At 43.4% G+C, this 23,300-nt stretch overlaps 1 protein-coding gene across 4 annotated transcripts in view; it reads right to left on the reverse strand.

Moving 5' to 3' along the window:
• Positions 1–23,300, reverse strand: part of LOC103536543 (protein spinster homolog 2) — a 135,556-nt gene that overhangs the window by 83,524 nt on the left and 28,732 nt on the right. For all 4 annotated transcript variants that reach the window (XM_030462496.1, XM_030462494.1, XM_030462495.1 and 1 more), the window contains exon 2: positions 16,897–16,962. In XM_030462496.1, the coding sequence (XP_030318356.1) occupies positions 16,897–16,962 (66 nt within the window). The remainder of the gene's footprint in view (positions 1–16,896; positions 16,963–23,300) is intronic.

Raw genomic sequence — 23,300 nt, forward strand, 5'->3', positions numbered from 1 at the left:
AGACTGACCAGGTGGCATCAAATCAGACTGGCAGCTGCAAAATTCAAAGTAAAGGAGGTCTTTAATGTACAAAACACTGGGATTTTATCACAGGAGCTCAGAGCTCAGGTTATTTCAAAACAGGATTGGACAAAACCCTAGAAGACTACTAACTGAAAGGCTGTTAAAGATAACTTCTCTTGTTTAGCAAGTCCTCAGCTCTTAGTTGATAGCATGTACCAGGGAACTATCACCAACAGCTTGTCTTATTCTTTTATTTTTTTCCCCCATATTTGTTCTAATGATCACAACCAAAAAGACCTCTGGTCTGGATTGATACAACCATTCTTTTGGCATTCTGAAAAAAATTTAAGGATTAGAAAGACAAAAATGCATCTGCATCATTTCTTGCTTAGGTAATGGCTTCTTAACACGTTATTGAGCTGCACCTAAAATTACTTCCAAAGGATGGAATGTCATTCACATTATTTCCAAAACCATAAGTGGCTTTGATCCTGCACATGCACAGTCACAGAGTATCCCACAGGATCACAAAATCTTCAGGGTTGGAAGGGAACTCGAGAAATCATCGAGTCCAATCCTCCTGCCAGGGTAGGATCACCCAAATGTAATGAAATAAAGTAATGAAGCAGCCAGACAGTGACCAGCAGCTCTGTCCCCTTGCAGTTTCCTCTCCATTTCAGTTAAGTGGCTCAGGCTTTTTGAGAACTTTGCTGGTTAAGAGTGGAGTGACAGGGGACATGGTCCCTCCCTGGCTGCAGGCTGGGAGCTGACCCAGTGTGTGACACGGGTCAGTTGGGCATTGTGCAATCAGTTGTAGGGAAACTTCATTAACTTAGCTAGCCAATTAGGATGGATTTGTCTCCATCTGGTCAATCCTGAATTAGACATGAGATCCCAGAGGTAGAGAGACTTGTCAATAGCTTTGCAGCTCTGCAACAAGATTGGTTTTGCCTCAACAGGGCTAAAATACATCGAAAAGAATCTTAGCTGCTGTCACAGAAAGAGCCAGTGATCACCCCCAGTGCCCATGAAATCTGCATCTGAAGGAAGAGTAGTCTTGCTTTCCCCTTTTCCTGCAGTTTTCCAGGACATCCTGCATACATGCCAAGCATCTAAGAGCTTCCATCACAAAAAAAATCTCCAACAGGGAGATCCTAATGCTCTCATTACACAGAATCACAGAATCACAGAATCACAGAGTCCTAGGGGTTGGAAGGGACCTCAAAAGATCATCTAGTCCAACCCCCCCTGCCAGAGCAGGGCCATTAGGATGAAGCATCTATACCCAGGGTTAGAAAAAGGTGTCTTTAGAAAAACATTTAAATAACCACATACCCAAAGGACCATCATTTTATTCTATTCCCTTCCCCTGCCTGAGATCTTTCTTTTAAGTCCAGGTTTCTTTTTAGAAGATCTTCATTAAGATGATCTTAAAAGAAGATCTTCCTTTTAAGATGAGATCTCTTAAAAGAGCTTGTTTGACTGGTGCCAGTACTGGAGCTTGTATGGCCACCTGGAGAGCAAAATCAGGGGACTGAAAACTAACCTGGTATCTTTTCTGGCAGGTTCCCTGGTCTCTGGCACAGCAGTGAAAGTGCAAAGAGAAGGACAGAAGCAATCCTATTTCCTTAAGGAAGGAACAGTTACATCCAACTTTACCCACAAAGCCTTTTCCACCAGAGTGTGCACTTAAACACATCAAGAAATGACAGCTTAAAGCTGATAATGCAGAATAATCTAAGTCCCTTGATCCCTGAAATCTGCAGTGAGTACCATGAATTAGTTAACAAGCAATAAAATACTTTAAATCTGTTCTTCTCTTAATGGTGATCACAAATGGTGTCTGGTAGCAAGAGAAATAATGTCCCTTGTTTCAAATTGGAGGGGGAAAGACTGTTCTCATGCTAAAATGATGTTTAGCATCCTTCTTTACAACAGCACCACAAAAGCCTGCATCCTACCTCAACTAACATTTTAATTTCAAATCATTAGCTAGTGTGCCAGAGGAGTTATTCTGCCTCAAAGAGAAATCAATCTGGAAAGCCACTTCCTGCAGCAATGAGAGCAGAGAGAGGAGATGCTTTGTAAGTACAGTCTATTACTAATACATTCTCTGCTACAAGTAATTCACCAACAGCAGCAGCTTCCTAAGAAAAACTATGCAATAGGAAGTGCTTCCCCTTCTCTTTTTAGGGTGCAATCAAGAGCTTCTTTTGCCTAGAAGCTTGCTAAAAGAAATGCTCATCTGACATTCTTATGTCAGACTTCTGTCTGACTCCCATCAGACCTCAGGTTTGTTTTTAAAAGGAGCTTCACAAATAGACATCTGTTCTGCAGCAGGAACACTGTGCTCACCTCTCCCTTCAGCTCCTAAAAGCTGCATTTACAGAGCAGGAGAAACCCTGCAGTGACCAAAGCCAGATTTCATCAAGATGCTGTGCTAACAGCAAGGGCAGAGGATGGCAAACAGCTACAGCTCCATCTCAGGGCAAGGGATGTGGGGAAGGCTGATCCTGGCTTTGCTTGGAGTCCTGGCCACAAAGAAAGCCTCAGCCACTGTCTTCCACCAGGCCCACAAGCTCCAGGGGTTTTTGCAGCTGTCAATCCTGTGGGATGGTAGGAAAAGCAATATCAAAGCCTTGCAAATCCACAGGGCTCTCTGCTTTGGGAATGGGGACAGACACACAGAGAGAGTTCTTTGCTGGCATTCTCCCCAGGCAGCCAGTGGGACTGATTGATTTCTTTTTAATTATTTCAATTCTTCAGGGGGCTGTTGGACCATCTACAGTGGGCTTGGCAAAACATATGCTCCTTCTTTTTAAGGGAAAATGGCCATACCTTCATTTTAATTATGCAATTGCCACTGACAGCCTCGTGGCAAACTCCTTTAACACCACTCTTCTGCAAAATTGATCCCTTACCAATTCTAGCCACACATCTGCAAGTGTGCTCCAGGAAAAGGGCATCTTTTCAAAGCAATAAACCCTCAATATCTAAGAAAATTATCAATCTGAAGGGAAAAAATGCTGATCCATCTCTATATATTGTAGTCAACTTCCTTCACAGAGGTCATCTCAGATCTTTCTAAATTTCTAAGCAGAAATTTTCATGCTGGGCTTACACTACTTACCCCTGGATATCTGGAGGAAGACAAACATGGGTCAGATTAAACTGAATTTTAAGGGATGGAAATGTATTCCTTCTTATCATCAGAACTTCAAGAGGACATCTGAAATATCTGTTTTTTATTCACTTACTCTTAAGATGCAGGCAGCCCCAAGAAGGGGCATTGCTCTTAAAACCCTGCCATCCAACCTAATGCTAATTAATTCTTTTTTTTTTTTTTTTAGAAATAGAAATCACTTTGGCATGGGAATATTCTAAAGTTCACAGAAGTGGATATCAAAGCAATTGTGGTGGGGGGGGGTTCTGGTTTTTGTTTGATGCTAATTCAGCAGCCTGGGATTGTCTTGTTTTCATCAAGGTTTTTCCTCCAACTTTTCCCCTCCTATATGCTCAATATAGCCACCTTCAGGAGGAGTTATGGAGCAAGCACACAAATTTCTTAACACTGCCCACCAAACCTGGACTTGTAAAAAGCTGCTTGCTGGTCACAGAGGGAATTCCAGCATTTTGTCTTGCTCAGTTGCCTGCTTATTTCTGAGTTGCCTGTAAAATACAATAGTGTCTCATGCAATGACAGCTCTTTATAGATATATAATCCACACCCCATCCGGGACTGGACCAAAACTCCACTAATTTTACAGAGGATATTTGTATAATGCTGAGTTTCAGTTCAAAGCATCAACACAGAAGGATAGAGAAGCATCTCTTGATGGAACCTCACAACTTCCCCCTCACAGCAGTGTCCATCTTTCTGCCTAAGGCTTTGGCAGCCAATAAATTGTAAATCCCCCAATAAAAGATCTTTCCTGTAACCTGAGGACACCACTTAATAGGAACACGAGAACAATGGCAGCAGATCAGAAACCCATGTAGTCTTGCATCCTGTCTGTGACATTGACAGCAATCAGATCCTTGCAAGGAAAGGACACAGAATTCCTACACAGGCACCTGAATTACTCACCGCCCTCCCAAGAATTATCATTTCTCATCCATGGAACAAGCTGGGCTTTTAAATTCTGGCCCTGACAACACTTCTTGCAGCATTTATTTCCACAGCATTCCCTGATAAGTTTGTGGAGTGCTTTCCAGCAAACAGCCCTGTAGTGATGGTTTCTGTATTATGAGGAAAACAAGAAAACCACACACCCTGCCTTTTCAAGACATTAATTATTCTATGTGCCTTTACATTCTCCATCCTCCCCCCCTTATTTTTAAGGATGATAGTAATAATAACACAGACCAGCTTTATTAGTAATAATAATACAGATTAACTTTAAAACTACTGTGGTAAGAAGGAAGTGAAGGAAGGACATGCATGTGGAGACAAAATACGAGTAGGAGCAGGGCTGGCTGGCCAAACTGGACCAGACATCAGGAGTGTAAATGCACTTGCTGTCTAGTTTCATTATGAGTCACAAATTCTCTAAAAGGCAAGGAAGGAGCCATTTGTGTTCTCACTTACCCTGTGCCCTGAACTAATTTGTATTTGTTTTATTACCCCAGTCATTACACTTGCTCAGTCACAGACACTCTTGTGTGTTCAGACAAAAACAACTCACCAGCAGCTGCAAGGGCATGGCAATAAAATGCTGAACCACTGGCCAAGTCTGGTAAACAGAGGGGGTCAGGGAGGAGTCTGGATGTGCCAGACAGCAAGATCTACCTTTGGCAGGAGACTCTCAGCAGTTACCACCCTGCTTTCTCTTATGTTAAATGTATCAGGAAACTCCACCTACCCTTCTTTTAGGAACTGGCATCTGAACAAGAGACAGGCTGCCCAGACAACCCCCAAGCCCCAGCCTTCTAACAAGATCCACCAGTGAGCCAGAGGAGCCAGGAACATGAGCTTAGGACATCCAGAATTCCCTCAGTTCCCACAGCCCTGAGTGTCCTGCACAAGGGACACTCCCCACTTTGGAGGGAGTCTCAGCAGCAGCAGTGACCCCAGCAGAGGACAAGGACCAGAAGTACTTCCTACATCATATCTGATCCTACAGATCATGTACAGATCCATTTTCAGCACTTGAACAACTCTGCCAGGCTACAGAGCCACAGGTTTTACCCACCCACTCTTTCAAATTCCTGCCCCACTTCATTAGGCTTTTGTACCACAAAATAACTACAACAAAACATCACCAGGGGCTGCAATTTGCAGTTCCAGATCTACTGTCAGACAAGAGACAAGGCTGAACAAAGAGCAGACCCCACATAAACACCCACAGTGACAAGTAGGCTTCATCCTGGGATGAAGAGGGATGAAGGAAGTATGGAAGGAAGGTTCTCCCCTGGCTGGAAGTGGCCAGTGCTACTTGCCAGGAATCATTCACTGATTTAATTTTGCTGGCAAGGCTCAGAAATGCTCTTGCTGTGATAAATGGCAATTTAGACACAGAGCAAGTGGTTCAGAGTGGCTGGGTGGCCTTCCAAAAGGGATAAATTCATTTAAGGAAATTGTTGAAATACTGACATATCCCAGTGTTTAGCTTGCCATGGTTTGTAAAAGGAAAAGGCTCATCACTGCCCTGGGGAAGGAATCAGGTCTCTGCCTGTCTTACAGTTGTTATTTCTAAATCAATCACCCAGATGAATTTCCAGAGTGCCATCCCTCACTTGCACAAACACTTTAATACCAAGTTGAGCTGCAGCTCAACTTTGAGCTTTGTAATTCATCTGGCATCAGTGCCTAAACCAACATGACCTAAAAGATCTCTGGGTTAACAGGAGTTTTGATAACCACAGTGCACAACTGACCTCTCTTTTAAATAATTCCTCTTTTAGATTTCTTCTGCCCAGCATCTTGCATGTAGAAGGATTACTGGTGAAAAATAACATCCTGAAATGAAGACTGCAATGTGCAAGGCTTGCAAATGCAGGGCCTTCATGCATCATCAATTCCATTAATGGAAAAAAAGAAAGACAATATTTGGTGAATCCAGGGATGGCTGAAGTCATTAAAAAGCCCATTTCAGTCAAGCCTAAGAATGTAGAAGGTGAGACTGTGACCATGTAAAGTTGGTTTGTGTGCAGCACTCATTCCATCCCCTCCCCTAGAGACTGCCCCAGCTCCAATGTCCCAAGGGGACAACTCAGCTTTGTCCTGTACAGCCAAAAACAACTTAGGAGAAAAGTTGTCATGGCATTGCCAGCAGTCCTGTTGGCTGCTGAGCAGACAAAAGTCCAGCTTCTGGACTACCAATCCCTAAAGAACAAGTTCAGTGCAAAAAAGAAAAACTAATCTGTCTTTAATACACAAGGCAAACATTTTCTTAGCTCAATGTGTCAGGTACTGGGTTGTCCAAGTCACTGGAAGGCAGAATGTTAGCAGCTGGTAGGAATATCTCACTGGGGAGCTCTTAGTGAAAATTCAGCATCCATTGTGTAAGATCCTGTTTATTACCTTTGATGCCATAAAACATCCTCAATGAGAACAAGGGCAACTTTGGAAAACTTGCTTTTCAGGAAAATATGTTCTCTCCCTCATTTTTTTTCCAGAGATATTTTCTTTTAGTGTTTTCTCTTTGTCTTGCCACCCTACCCCCTGATATAACACATCACATTTTATAAAAAAACACCAAAAAAACAACCTTCAGACAGATTTGACATCAGCAAAAGCTGATGACAGTTTCAGCATCATGAGCTACAGCAACACAGCAGTTCCTTGGATTTCTACATCCCAGCAGCACTCCTGTGGAGCCCTGCTTGGTGGGCATCCAGGGGACAGAGCAAGATGTCCATTTCCAAACAAAAAGGGGGAGGGGAAGAAGAAGATGGGACCAAAGCAGTAAAAATGATGAGACATTTTAATCTTCCTGTTCTCTAATTTTACCTTCAATGTGATAAAAGAGGTGGATTTATTCAGTCAAACATTTGCATGGTTCTCTCCATAATAATTCTTTATGTCAGCTCTTCTGAACTAATAGCTATTTTTAGCATCAGGTTTCTAAAGAATACTCAGCTCAGTCACTAATTTTGAGCTTGCAATTTACCCTGGAAGCATTTTTGCTGCTGCAATTTGTGCCACAACTCCTTTGATTTGCAGGCAGGGTTACTAAGTTAAGCATTTATGTATCCTAAACCACACCTGTAAAATGGAAGGCTGCTTTTAAAAGTAGACCATGTGCTTAAAATTGAACTCAGCTCAATGACACATGGATCTCTGAAGCACCCTGCACATTCCAGAGAGAAAAAAAAAAAAAAAAAATCCCCTTCCTTTTCTGTGTGTGTGTGGCAAAGTTATTCTTTAACTCACCCCATCTTTCTTCCATGACTCATTGTAGTCACTGATGAAATAGTAGCTCTCTTTGTCAGGCTCTGTCAATGGTTTCTAGTGCTCAAAAGGTGTGGCCATGGGGCACTCAGGCACTTTTATTGTTATTTATATTGCCAGGTAGATTGGACAAAACCACAGGATGCTGAATAGAGAAGCATGAAGATGACAAGCTAACACCATCAATTGCTGTGGTGGCCAAGCCACTCACATCCCAGGGGGTGTAGAGGAAGGATAAAACCAATAATTGTGATTAAAGCAGAGCTAAAAGCAAAGATTTCAGAGGATATTTCAAACATCCTTGAAGGAAAACAAAACAAACTTTCCAAAAGACACCAGATAGACAAATCCTACTCTGAAATTCTCAGTCAGCCCATACTCTTCCCAAGGTCAGCTTTAACCCTATCAGGCTCAGAGGGTAGGTGATGTCCTTGCCTTTAAAAAATGATGATCTAGAGAAGAAAGGGAACCAGGAAATGACCCAGAGAAGAGAGCACCTTGGTCAGTGCTCTCAGCAGAAGTGGAAAAAGAAATCAAAGCTCAAACTGCTTTACCTGTATAGCCTCCCTAATTCACTTCCAAGGCTACTGCAATAGTAATTTATTATAACCATACATTTAAAACCAGTGAGGACCCAAAGAAGCAAGTTAAAGCTACTAGAACTACCTATTTCTTTAAGACAGCTCTTTGAAGGAAAGGTGTCTTACCATTAGTGTTCCCAGTTCAACTCTGCTGCCCTGCAACAGGACAGAGCTGCCACATCTCCAGTGCAGCTCATCTAAAGAGAGCAAGAAGAATGATGGAGCAGGGGGATACATAAAATAAACCTTGCTTCTGCAAACATCAGTGGGTAGAAAGTGTGGGAGGAAGAAATGGTTGCAAATGCCTAAATTTTTAATTAGGAGTAACTTGATGGATAACTGAGTGGGGGAATAAAAGAGGTGAGAGCTGACCTTTCCCTGGAAACATCCTTTCCACTGAAAAGTAAAGCATTTGCAGCACCAAAGTCCTAAGTCACTCTCAGTCATTTGACTAAAACTTGAAAACTGGAGAGAGTTTTCAGCCAAAAATGTTTATGCACATTCACATTTAGTTTTGAGAACTTAGAACTGGGATAAGCAATGAGCTTATAATAAAGTAATATTTCCCTTCCAAAAATAAGGTTCCCTGCCAATACCTAAGCAGTAACTTGGTCTTTGCTTTATCATCTTATATCAGCATAAAGAAAAACCCCTGGAATATGTGCATGTACTGGGGACAAGGGGAGCACATCAGGAGATTTATTTTTCATTAGTTTAACAATACAGCCTTCATGCAGTTCAGAGTTACTTGTGTTAATTGGAATCTAGTTCTGCAGGCTGGTTACCCTACCAAATACCATGAGGAATGTTCCCTTTTTACGTAACCTATTCCCTGGAATTCATTTTCCAAGCCAGCTGTATGTGTCTCCAAATGAGTCACACTCCTCCTCAAGCATGTGTAGGTCCATCCATGGGAATGACTGCAACCTGTGCTGAACTGGAGTTGCTCTGCCTGGAAAAACATCACCTTTTCCAGCAGCTTCTAACAGTTGAAGGCTGTGGTTCCCAAACCTGTGTTTTCCCAAGGTAACAGCAAGTTCTTTGCAGTCAGCCACACAGCAGTATGACTTTTATAGAGGTCTGAGGATAACTCGCTGTAGAAGTTTGATTGTAAGGATGCAGAGTGGTCTGGTACACAGCCCCAAAATTTTGAGAAGCACTGGTTTGGCTGAAAAGCCACCTGGAACTCAAAAGGACATCAGAGAAGCAAAATGATCACACAGATGGGCCTAGGAGCCCAGCATTTCCACCACTACAAAAAAAACTGAGGACTTAGAGTACTTACTTGCATTTCTAAGTGACCCTGCCCTGGTTTTGGTCCTGCTCTGGCAGGGGGGTTGGACTTGATCTTCAGAGGTCCCTTCCAACCCCTGACATCCTGTGACTGGGATACAGAATCTACTGGATGCCTGCAGCATGACAACAGCACTGCTCTTGCTGCATTGCAAGATGAAACTTTCAGTGTTCCAGAGCTCCTTCACACTCTCAGAGCTGTATGGTTTGGACCATGTTCTACCCCACTGTCCTCCTCCCCTCAGCCAGGTTTTGCATTCTTAAATTCTTAAATCCAGGTGATTTCAGTGGCAATCTGAGGCTCTCAATGCAAGGACAAGGTAGAGCTCTCTGCCAGAAGGAGATCCTGTGTAAAATCTTTTTTTAGTCCTCCATACCTGATTTTCAATCATTTTTACCCCAATTTCTCCATCCCTCTGTAGCATGACACTGATCTGGGGATTAAACAGCTTCTGTAGGACAACTCCAGTTTGTATGGTTTATCCACATGATCTCTCATTACCAAGTCAACCACCTCCTCCATCAGCAATGCTTCCAGCTCCACCATATCAACCTGGAAGTCATCAAGAGGGCACAGACCAAGCCTGACCTCTCTATCCCCTGATGGCAGAGCCCTGTATGAATATGGCTGCTTACAGCTCTCCCAACCCAGTATGTTGCCCTGCAGAACTGTAGGTTTTGTTCTCTAAGAAAATGAAAGCTCTTCAGGTGTGGGAGGCAAGAGAAAAAACAAAATAATCTTAAAATAATTCTTGTGAGGGAACACTTATGGCTGCCCTGGGATGAAGCACATAAAATATACACAACATATTATTAAAGTTAGGTCTATTTTCTCACTCACAGTTTATAGAAGACCCTGATCCAGCTTCCTTTAAAGTCAAGGAAAAAAGTCTTTCCCTCTGGACTAATGCTTACCTTTAAATTGGGCCCAAGATGTATCAACAGCAACTGTATGCACAGACCCAGATCAGGGGACAGAGAAGGAATACATCCTGATTTAGAACATACACAAACAATCCTCTGGTCACCATAATTGAAAATTAAACTTAGAGACTCAGGGAAAAGCAAGAATTAAAGCTAAGCTTGCATTCCACTTAGTACCAAAAACTTTCAGTGTCACTGCAGAGCAGGAGGAGGGGAAGTAAAACTATTTGTGAGGTACGGAATGGGAGCACACAACTCTCTTCCAGCAACTGATGGCCATTAGATTCCAAAAAATGGCATTAAAATAGCTGTTAACAGAAGTCAAATGTTAAATCTCCCTCTGTCAAAATTCCAAAGATGGTGTTAATGAAAAAGAAAACAGGACTAACCCTTCCGGAGTACTTGTGCATGAAACACAACATGGTGGAGATGCCTGCTACATGAGACTGCTTAGCTGGTATGCTGAGGAGGTTGTTTAAAAGCATTACAAAATACCAACAAAATCCCATCTTCCATTATAAAGAGCCTGAATGAACCTCTGAGGTTTGAGGAACATGTGTAGGGGGAGATGGGAAGGCTATCTTAAAAATTGTTAGGACTTGGGATGGAATGAATAATTACTGCTCTAAAATCCATGGGAAATCTCTTCCCTCATAATCGTAATAAATTACAGAAGTGAACACAACCTTAGCAAGAGGTGTTTGAACTCCAGCCTAAGGGAAAAGAGGCCAATATCTACTTACAGAACAGACAGGCCACAGGCAGCAAAAGCCCAAATTCCTCACCCAACAACCAGTCCAAGTACCTGTCCTGTCTGAAGGGCCAGTGGTGAGGACAAACCTTCCCTTCAGCAAAGCAGGAAGATAGCAACATGAATTATTGTGCAGTGTAAGTGGCCATGCAGTATCATAAAATCAAGATATTAATGAAGACAAGCCAGTCTGGAGAGTTTCCCTGTCCTAGTAGCCTGCACCCACTTGCTGACATGTACAATAAAAAGATGAAGTGCAACACTAGCTCAAGCATTTCCCTCCTATCAGCAGGAGGCAAGGTTACCTTCCCCTCCCTTCCCTGCTCCTTCCCCACCACCAAAGATTATTTACTTTCCAATCTGGGGCTGCCCAGGGATAGTACACACTCTTAACAGCATTTTTATAGTTTGCTCCTTGATGTACAAGGGACTGAGCTAGGGCACAATCCCATTTTCCTATAACCAGCTCATTGATTCAAGAAAAGACTTGAGTTTTTGATTTCAGAGGGATTTCCAAACAGGCTTAAATGCTTTTGTGAATCACAGCCTCAAATTGCTGTGACTTCTTAGAATATCAACACTATTCTAGCACACAGGGAAAAAGGATTGTTGGAATTTGTAAAGGACTTATATGCAGGCAATAATCAGGCTCTGGACTATCTCATCTCATTCTTAAAGTAAAATCTTGCCCTTGTCACAACATTCATTCAGGTACACTGAGTGCAGAGCTCTGCTTTTTCAGCTTCATTGCTTAAACTGGAGTTGTCCTACAGAAGCTGTTTAATCCCCACATCAGTGTCAGGCTACAGAGGGATGGAGAAGTTGGGGTAAAAATGATTGAAAATCAGGTATGGAGGACTAAAAAAAAAGTGCTGGTATGCGTTAGAGGAACTCCTTCTGGCAGAGAGCTCTACCTTGTCCTGGCACTGAGAGCCTCAGATTGCCACTGAAATCACCTGGATTTAAGAATTTAAGAATGCAAAACCTGGCTGAGGGGAGGAGGACAGTGGGGCATGACATGCTCTGGGCAGGACATGGTGGTCCAAACCATTTGCAGTCAGGAATAAAGAAGAGCAGCTACGAAGCAGTTCTGTCTTGGTCACCAATACCAGGACCCTGGGAGGTGCTCTGGTGTAAAAAATCATTCACTTAAAAGGAAAGCCCATGAATTGTAAATAGAAAACAAGAAAGTGTTCAGTACATGAGCTCCTCTGTTCTAGCAAGAAGAAAAGTTAAGCAGGTGCAGGACGGAGAGAAAGATGAAGGTTTGGTTCAGTCATGCATAGCACAGATGAGGAATGAGACTGTATGCAGGTAGAAGTAGATGGTAGAAAAGAGAAATGCAGCACCTGCAACTCATGTGATAAAGACATATTCAAGGTTAGCATCTTCTCCAGAGGCAGTGGTGCCTGTGTGGAATAAATAAAAAAGGGGAGAGCTGTACATGCTGTCATCATAAGCCAATGACAAGGAGATGGGAGACAAAGAGAGTTGAAAAAAACACCCTTCAATTTAGCAAGTCTGATTTATCCCATTATTGAACTCTACTTAAAGTCCCCTACATGCTTCCCATACTTATAGCTTGGTTGATACAATCCCAGCACTGCTAACATATTTGCAAGGGTGCATTCTACTGCAAGGTCAGCTCAAGAGGCAGAACTCAGGCAGGTAAAGGTTTCCCCATTTCAAATGGACATTGGTTCTAGTTGGACTTGACCCATACAGGAAAAAATGGACTCAAAGAAAGACTTGAGGAAGTACCTGGCATTGCAAGGCTGCCTGGAAACCCAGGGGCTGAAAGGCATTTGGGAGAATTCCCATCTCTCTCTGGAGATGGAGAGACAAGAGCAGAGACAAGTTGCTTCAGAGCCCCAGTTATCTGTGATTATTCACCTTTAATGAGTCCTTACAGATCTCTTGCTTCCTTACAGTTCCTTGGTTCTGACCTTATGGCAGAAGATTTTTGTCACCAGAGTTTCCTCTAGTGGCATCCCCATGCTGCTTCTGAAGCCAGACTCCTCTCCCTCTGCATCTCAATGCAATCCCTCCACCTGATGCCTCACAGTTTCCACTTGCAGAAGTCCCCACTGGTTTCTCTCCCTCTCCCTGAGCTGCCTAGGCCAGAAAATGAAGGTGCCCCTTACCCAGGACCAGCTCTCTGGGTCTAAGCACTAGCCTGGTTGAATGCTGTGTGGTCAGGAACTGGACCTCAGGTCTCATTCTGGCTCTGCTTCAGCCCCACCGTGTGACTTTGGGCAGGTCAGTTCTCCCATCTGGCTTTCTTGGGTCCCCTACCTGGAGAAAAACGTCCACTTCATTATCCCTCCCTGCAGAAAACATTCTGAGATCTACAGAAGACAAACTGTATTGAGAGCCAGGCTCCTGTGTGCTAAACAGACATTGGCAAGAGACAAAAGCAGAATAAATCCAAGGGCAACGGAAGCAGACAGAGTAATGAGAGCAAAAATTTGAAGAAGGGGGAAAAAAATCTACTGAAACCCAAGAATAGAGCACTGGGGCATGGTTCTAAGTGTCTACACGGCTAGGGAACACTGCTCCAGAGCAGCTGAAAAAATCCAGCTGTCCAACATCTCAGTCTTGGTGTTTGTTGTCTGGAGTTTTGGGAAACCCACAATGCTGCTCCAACCCAGCTTCACACATGGGAAAGACTTTTTTTGGTGTGGCTTATAAATGTACTGACTGACTGGACAGCTCAAGTAGGCAAGGAGATGCTCCATCACCTTTGGAGGTCAGGCAGGATTATCATTCCTCTGGCTGGGAAAAGCAACCAGTAAGAAATGAAAAGCAGAAGAAACTTTGGATGCAGACCTGCAGTGAACTTAACTAATATTTATAGAACTGTATCTGTAGGACTTTAAAGAGGAAGATCAGCACAGAATTACTGCATCATCAAGAAACAACTGAAGCTCTGGAATCAACATGGTGTTATCCCTGTTTCTCTACAATGCTACTGAGCAGCAATCCATCTGTCAGTGTGTCCTTTGCTGTCACAGGATCCCTGCTCCAGAGACTGTCACGTTCTGCTTCATTCCATTATGGATGAGGCTGGAGTATCCCTGTGAATTTTTGCTGCCCATGGAGTTACAGTGCCACTCTAACCAGTTTTCATTGTATCTCTTAGACAAAGAGCAGCTGGTATCTTGGGATTAATATAAAAGAAGGCAAAAATTCAAATGCTGGCCTCACAATTCCTAAGGAAACAGTCACCTTTGCTTTCCAGAGAGCAACAGAAGCTGCAAGTGTATGAATTGGCTTTTGAATGTTTGGAGTGAGCTTGGGTTATGGGTTATGTATGAATGCAGGGTCATACATTGCCTTTAGTGTATTTCTTTTCCTCTTGCTGCTTTAGTTTTCAGTACCAACTCTTCCTAAAACACTGTGTGCAGCCTTGTTTCCGAGTTAGAGAATTTTCTTTATTATTTTTTAAAGCCTGTTTGACGAGTGATATAAACTGCCAGTGAGTACTACACTTCACTCCCCCTCATTAACATTGTAAATTGATTTAGAACTCATTTAGATGCAGGATTAACAATGTGAGGACTAATCCAGTCTTTATTCAGAGGACATATTCAGGATGAGCAGTCTTTCATCTCACATCACTCAGTCAGCAGGACCCTCCCTTGGGAATATGATGATATTTCTGATATCTTTGCTTGCAAAGGAACCATTCAAGGTTAAGACAGAGGTCTGGGAGATATTAGTCCTGGTCCCAGCTCTTCAACCAGCATCTCTGCAACCTTCGGCTTCTTTACACTCTGCATCCATTTTTCCCAATTAGCACATTTAGAGAGATCAGGCTTAGAGAACAGGCAAAAGATTAAGAGCAGTGTTTATGGTGGTTTAGGGCAGCATCTTTTATTTCATCAGGGTTAAGGGTACACGGGCCATGGGCAAGCTGCCAACACAGAAACTTATTAAGCTGAAGTAATACATTCAGTAAGTTTTCAGTTATGTGCCCCTACTCTCACTTATGTGAAAGTGAGGGTATTTTAGTTTGTGAGCACTCTTTGCCTCTGATGGCACTGTGATGCCATCATTATCTATATCTATCTCTATATCTATAACATCATTATCTAGATTGCAGGGGCAATGTCAAGCCCTCAGTTTTCAGGTCAGCAAAAAATAAAAACAAAAAGAGAGAAAATGATGGTTTTCTTAAAGCAATAGTTAGTAGTTAAAAAAACTCTTGACACGCTCAGCACAAAGCTTGCAATATCTCAGAGATGCTGATTCAGATTCCCTGGATGTTTGCTAAAAAAAATAAATAACACCTCCTGCAATTAACAAATTAAATGTCCTGTTGGAGCTTAGCTCTTACTTGCTGTCAGTAAATCATCTGCAGAAGGATTTCATCCACTGAGGGGAAAGAAGATTAAATATATGCTTTGACAAGTGACTTTTTCCACCAGAATTTTTTCTTGAAGGCACTTAGTGTCTAACGATACATTGAGGACCTGTTCAACTGAGTACAATAAATAAATACAAATAATTGCTGTAGGAAAGAGCCTGAGACTGACACTCTGGGCATAGCTGACTGATGCTTCTTACAATCAGTAACACTTGTAAAGCTCAGGCCTCCTGTTCTGGATGTGTGCTGCACACATCAGCTGAGCTGAACTCTTCTGTCCCACAAGGACAGCATTTTTACAGCCCTAGTACAAAGTGTTATTAATTGCTTGTATTCCCACATTACCAAGAAGCTGCAACCACAGCTGAGGGCCCTGTGGTGGCACAGGTTGCAGAAAATCAAAAGGAGGAGATGCAATGTGGTTCACACCCTTTGAAATCAAAGGCAAGCTGATGGAGCTCCCATCTCATCCCCCAGTGTGATGATAAAGAATGAATGATTTGGTACTTTAGTGTTTTCATGTACAAGCTCCTGACAGGCATTTGGTATCTTCTGTGACAGCATAAGGAAAAAAAAAATGTTCCTGGCATACTATTTCTAATTCTAGTTGAATTCTCGTTTTTTCAGAAATACAGTTGTACCAGTGTGGCTCCCTCAGAGAGATGACAGTGACAAGACAACCGCAGATCTCTGAGTCCAACTAATAATGCAGTAGGAAGTTTCCAAACTAGACTGTTTATTTCCTTAAAATACTGCATTTGCTCTCTGGCTACTCCTTTCAACTCCCAGAGCTGAAGATCTCCACATGAGACTGCTACTCCATGTCACCAAATCCAACCTGTTGACCAAAACATTCCTTTGAACCACCTCAGGACTAAAGGCCAGAAAAGCTGGGTTGTCCTGGGGTTGCCCAGCTCTGTCTGCAGATACAAGACTAAAATATCTGCCACATCTAAAGGACATGACAATTGCAATCATTCTTTTTCCTTAAATACACAGAGAGAAAAGTCTGAAGCTATCAGCACCAAAATCATAGGGATATTGTTAATCCATGAGGTACCATGAATGCAGTGATTATTAAGCCTTTCCTGCAGTTTTCATCCTTAGGTACTTATCTTGATGAGTTTTACGTTTCCCTGCCACACTCTACTCCCCAGTACACTGACTGCACACAGTGCATTCAGCAGATTCTCTCCAGAGCACAAAGGGCATCATACATCACACCTATTACCAACCTACAGAGAGTTAAGAGAAGTAAGAACAACAAGATCCTGCTGTTGGTTTATCATGAGTTTTCTGATCTAGGGAAAGCAGCAATCTCTTATTTCAATTTAGTTGTAAATAATGTCACTAGGTTTGTTTACTTTTGGCCCATTCTGCACCCAACTCACACACACCATGATCTCCTGTCCACCAGCAAACCCAAACAAAAAAAAAACCAACCCTCCTCATGTTCACTCATCTTCCTAGTAAGAGTGTATTTCACAGCTAATGTGTCCAAGGGCCATAAGTGAAGAAATCTGAAAGCCTTGTGAAAAGAAAAAGGTTACACAAAGCCCAGCAAGAAAACAAATACTCTTACCTGTCTGTAATAAGCCAGCCCCACTGTCTTTGACTCCAAAGTGCTGCTGGATGTCTAGTAACACACCTGCAAGGAAAACAGAGAGAAGAAATTCAGTGCCTTCAGCCTTTGAAAAGCATACAACTCAAACCTCCCATGCAGTATCACCAAACATTCAAATTCCAGGAGTTTAGAAACAAATCTCCTAGCATCTACACATCAGCTTCTTCTCTACAGCCACACACAACAGTTCTGGGCTGCTGCAATAACAGCAAAGTTTGGGAGCTAGAACATCATGCAAAGACTTTGGGAATTCAATTCCCATGCCTCTGAAACTGTTATTTCCTTGCTTCCTCAGTAAGATCAGTGGTTTCTTTTTGTTTTCTGCAAGATCCCTTCCTTCTGTAATTTTCTAGAAATGCAGGGAAACTCATTCTGTGCCTTAGGTGCTTCAAATGGTTGAACAAGAGAGACAAACTAAATCCAGGACAAGTTTTAACAAATCTCTGTTGGGAGGAGATATGACACAGTGATAGGAGCAATGATGGAAGTTTTCATATTTAATTGGTTTGGGGGAGGGAGCATCTCACTTCCCAAAAGAAATATAGAAAAGAAATTTCACATCAGGAAAGGTGAGTAAGTGACCAAATGTTTAGTTTTAAAGCAATTACAAGCAGAACCAAACCCAATTTTCTCTGTGTTCTCTTAACTCTTCAATTAACAGGTTTTGTAGTCTTTACATATTCATCTAGATTTAGCACCAAAGTATCAAAGATAGAAATACATGTAATGCCAGGTGCAGAGGAACAGATGTGGCTTTGTAACCACCAGGGAAAAGCCACAGGAACTTTTATGGCTCCTCTTGGGTGCCACACACACTTGCCATGGTGTGGATGGGGCAGTTGTATCAGACATAGATCCATAAACCTGAACAAACTGCACCCTGAGTTCTTGGGTCTCAAACAGAGACCCTGAGACTCTGAGATCTGGGACTTCCTTTTTCTTTTTTTATGTCTCCTGTCTTCCCCAAAAGTGAGGATAATACAAGTTGCTTTTTTTTAAAACCAAGAAACACCATTCTCCAACTACACTGACCCTCTATAAAAGTTCACCTCCAGCTCAAAATTTGACCCTAAGCTTTCAGCAGAGTGGTTCTGCTCATCACTGCAGGTCACAAGAATCAGCCAGGCCCCAGCCTGAACTCATTCACCACAAGTATCTCAGGTTTTGGGACTGTCAGGACCACACTGAATGACAAGCACAGAGATAAAAGATCCAGAGATAACTATTCCCAGAAGACATCTGACACAACGCCAAGAAAACACATAAATTAAAGCTACTAAAGGGGAAAAAAAGATCCAGAGAAGGAAGGGGGAAAAAAAAGAAAGCTCATTTGTCATATTTCATATTACTTGTACATCACCATTTACCCAGGGCACTATTCAGAGTGGCTTTAGCCCAGCAACTTCTGCCCAGTAACATTACTTCAACCTTTTACAACAATCTTCCCTCCATTTCTCTTCATCAGAATATTTAGCCCTGAGGGGAGGAGGCTTGGGGTGGAGAAGGGTGTAAATCCTACCAACAGGTACCAATACCTGATAGGAGAGTGGATAAAGAAGACCAGGCTCTTCACACTGATGCCTGGTGAACAGAGGCAAAGGGCACAAGCTGAAATCCAAGAAATTCCAATTAAATGTAAGGAAAAAAAGCTTTTTACTGTGAGGGTAACACTGGAACAGATTGTCCAGAGAGACTGTGGGTTTCCCATCCCTGGAGATATTCAAAACCCAAAAGAACACAGACCTGAGATTGATTTTTGCAGGAGCCTTGGGTGAGATGACCTCCAGAAGTGGCTTCAATTATTCTGTGAATCTGTAATTTTCTCAAGTATTTAGTGCCTGATTTCATCAAATATTTAGTGCATTCTGCTGGCCTATCCTGTGCAGCATTGTTGGCTACTATAATTCCAACAAGAATGGCTACTTAGCTCCCTCTTGGATAGCAGATTTACCTCCACTTTCAGGGTGGCCTGGCATTTCTTGGCTGTCCTTCCCTCATTTGCTCCATTAATAACTGAGATTTCATTATCTAGATGATACCTAACAAAATAGATGAACAAAAATAAATTTTGCATTTGCCAAGGAAACCCCCGGGAGCTTAAATGACTTCCATGCTCCCCTTGGTGTCCCACCCTTTCTGCAGACTTCTCAGGTGGTGTTTTCATAGTAGAAGCCCCTAGGCAGGTTTCATAGCTTCTAAACTAAGTGATGCACAAGGGGCAAGTTACAGAGTCTCAACTGAGCAAGAAGCAAACAGGCACAACCACAGGCACCAAAGAGACTGATCCAGTGATGGAAAAAGGGAAAGAAAGAGCTGCATCCTTGCCTTCCTTAAACTGCCTGAGGAAGCAGATCCTTTGAGCAGCCAGGTTGGAATAGATGATCTCCACAGGTCCCTTCCAGTCTCAAGTCCTCTGGGATTTTCCTCCACCACCCTGCAAGGTGCCTGCCCTGCCTGCAGCAACATATCCCCAGCCATGCCAGGGCACCAAGCATCACAAGGAGCAGGGATGCAATGGAAAACACAGCCACAAAGAGAAGGGGATTTGGGATTTGCATCAGAAACCAGAAGAGCAAGTGGAAAGGATTATAATAGTGGCCACACAGCAGAGCAGAGGAGGTCTTCCAGTTCATTGCAAAAAAAATTATCCTGTCCAGTGCCAATGGCTTTACAGTTCCATGGGGCTTTTTTCCACAAGAGGTCAGAATGTGTTTTTAGAAGCTTGAACAATGGTAGCCACAAATGAAATGCATTTAGGACACTGAAGGGCAGTTGGATTAAGCCTACAACTTTGTTCTGGTGGTGGAGAGAAAAGGAGGTTCTGTGGGTAGGCAATGCAACAGGACAACACAGCCCCACAATTATCAGTCCTGTGTCAGCTTGGAAGAAGGTCTCAGATGATTAAGAGAGATCTGCATGTCTAATTGGCATGAATTTCCTACTCCAAGTCTATTTTATATTCTCTTTGGACTACAAGTGTTTTGAAATGGGATTTAGAGCATTAAATTAGAGGCAGAAGCAAGCAGATGATGCAACACATGTATGAAGTGGTAGGAGTTTCTCCCTGCTGTGGGAGCTCTCCTGCTCAGCATGCTCACATGGGAAGACACTCCTCCTCTCTTAAATCTGCTCAGCTCCCTTTCCATCTCACCATGACAATGACTCACCCCAAACTTTAATCAGATTTAGAGATACAATTAAGCAATGACAGGCCAAGGGAGAATCCAGGAAAATGATAGAGCTTTTGACTTTCTCTTCTGCTTCTAGACAATGGGAAAACAGAGATGGCTGGAGCCAAGCTCCAGACAATGATCATGTTGCTTGTGGAAATGTGCTCCCAGGTGTCTCCCAACACCTGATGCAATCCAAGATAGAGAAGGCACCCCACATGGCTGCCAAGGCCCTTTCTTGGATTCAAGTTCATCCCCATGTCCCAGGAGGATCTCAAACCAGCCATGGGCAGCTATCAGGCACCACTCTTCCTGAGAAAGTCCCTCAGAAGGGCTGTTGGCCCTTTGGGCTACCTCTGTGCTTACATGGCACACATCCCTGCTCTCACCTATCATTCCTTAAGCACATGGAGCTTAAGCAGACAGCAAACATGATGCCAACCTTCCCAAGCACCTCACCAGCTGAACCAGACACTGGATTCATGCTGATGTAGAGCTTGGGATTCAATGAGATGAAACCCAGGCAGCATTTAGCCAGGAGTGCTGATCAAGATGGGCACAGAGACAGGATTGACTGGGAAACCCAGACAGAGGAATGACAAGTTGCTGCAGCCCTATCTAGGTCACTTTACCAGGTCTCCTGTGTCTAACTACCTGACAAAGGCACTTCCCCGATTTTTGTGGGCACTGGGCATGAAGAGGACTTCTAAGAGCAATCTGAGGGATAAAGATTTGTCTTTGGGCATGAAGTGTTAGATAGGGAGGGAATGTCAAGAAAATGGGGCAGAGGAATGTGGCTGACCTCATTTACCTCCAGTGTCAGAGGGTTTCTAGGATCCAGCATACTCCTGCCTCCCATTCTTTAATGGCCATTTCACAAACAGTGAATATAAAAGTGCTGATTCTGAGGCTTTTGGAATGCAGGTCCACATTTAATGGCCTAAGTTATCTCTGCTTTAGGGAAAATGCCTTGAGAAAAGCAAATTTTTCTGGAAGTGTGTGATTCAGGCTCCCAAGAGGGAGGTAGGTGGTGCTGATGACACAAGAGGAAAGCCACTTGGTGCACTTTGCATTACTGACCTGAATTACTACAAAACAAAATCTGCAAGACTGGAAGGTACAGGGTAAAAAGGTGCTGTGAACAGGTCATCTTAGTACAGATGTTATGGTAACCATCATTTACAGACTTGTCCCTAGGAGAACCAGTGTGCAGAGTGCATTGGTTGTCCTTTATATTTAAAAGCAATGTAGGCTCTTCACCTAACCACTGCTGCCTGTAAATATTAATAGAGTCCCCACACTAAGAAAACAGTGTTCAGAAGCTAAGCCACACTGAAATCCCAATTTCAAAGCAGAAAGACATGAGAGCTTCCCAGGGAGAGCCCTCACCAAAACAGAGCACTACGATTTGATCCCAAGGCAGGTGCAAAGCCCAATGTTTGCCTGTGCACTAAGCACAGAGCTACAAAAACAAAGCCACAGGTTTTCAGCTCACCCTGCTCTGCACCAGAAATACCAATCCATGTTCTCTACACACTGGCACACATGGGCTATAACATGACTCCTTCCTTAAAAAGCACATGAGGTTTTTTTAAAGTATGTGTTCAAGGGGAGATATTATGGTTCTGGAAAGGGTTCAGCCCACAACTCTCCAGAGGATGTGAACTGGGCACTGCCCACAATCCTGGGTGCCCCCAGCACCCTCTCTCCTGCCCCATTGCAGCCTGGCTTGCACATCTCTTGGGGGAAGCCTCAAAGGAGGTAGAGGAGAACACAGTTTCACACTCTCCTGGCTCTCAAATGTCTCTGCTGACAGCTCTTTTTCCTTCACTAACTCTTGGGACCTACCTCTCCTCCTTATGAAGGCATTCTCCAGCCCAGGCTATGTTCCCTGGTTTTTCCAGGACCAGCTGCCCCAGGTGGAGGTAACTAAGCAGGGATAGCCAAGCCTTGGCCTCCTAGCCATGAAAGGCACAAGCCACCTTCCTACCACCAGGCTCTTCCTCATGCCTGCAGCCATATTCAACCTGCTTCAAATGATGCATTAAGGAGGCAGAGGAGTGGTGCACACACCTGTCTGTTCAGAGCCATATGAAATGATTAGGTGGAGAGAAGTTTATTCTGAGGTCTCTGTGATTATATCCTCCCTGCAACCTCAAGGTGTGACTGCAGCTCACACACAGCTCCCCAAGCTTCAAACAAGCAGCCTCTGGCTCAGCCACCCACTAGCTCTTCAACACCATCTTCCCTTTGGACCCTGTTTAAAAACTCAGCTGCAGCCAACCACCATGGTAGCCCTGCTGATATTTGTACCTCCAGATAAACTCCCACTGCTACAAGAGCTGCCAAGTCTTAAACTGTAAGTAGGGTTCACCACCTTCTCTGGGTTGCCAGGAAAGCTTTCCCTGTCCTACATGGAAAAAGCAGCTCTCTAGGATTGGTAGATGGGTGGGGAGATGGGGCTTGGAAGCACAGACAGGAGCTTCCTCAGGACATACACATGGACTTTCCTTTTGCAGAACTCATTTCCACTGCTGCATGACATGACACAACACGACACAGGAGTGAAAGAGGCTCTGGTTTTGAAATAGGGTTGTAGGATTAAAAAGCAAAACAAACCCAGCAACTAGGTAAATCAAAAGGAGGGTTTCCTAAGATCTGCTCACTCTGGCATGCAAGAAACTTGTGACCTAGAAAGCATTAAAAAGAAACTGCCAGCACCCACAGAGGCATGTTTGGAAAGGGGTTTCCCTGAGTAATAAAACAGAAGACAGTAAAGAGGGAAATCCAGCACAGCAACACAAGCCAGGGATCAGAATGAGACAGGATCTTGGTGCCCAGTGCTGCAATCACACACAGGCCACAAAACAGCTGCTTCAATATCTGTTAAAAAAACCAAAACCAAACTCAGAGTAGGTGACTTCAAAGCCTTCACAGACACTGAGAGCCTCCCACTCCCTGCACATGCAGAAAGGGGACAAGGTCCCAGATGACTGTGGCTGAAATGGGTGCAAACCTGCAAGGACACACTCCTGGAGCTGGGATACATCCCAGGACTTGCTGCTTGTCCTCAGCACCACCTGCAGTGTGATGGGTGCTGTGCCCCCTGCTAAGCACACTATTGCTTGGGAAACAAAAGAAAAAAAAAATAAACCTGTCTGGTTTGTAGTTGACATTCCTATTCTCAACCAA

This window comes from Calypte anna, chromosome 19, assembly GCF_003957555.1.
Source record: "Calypte anna isolate BGI_N300 chromosome 19, bCalAnn1_v1.p, whole genome shotgun sequence".
NCBI classification, from domain to species: Eukaryota; Metazoa; Chordata; class Aves; order Apodiformes; family Trochilidae; genus Calypte; species Calypte anna.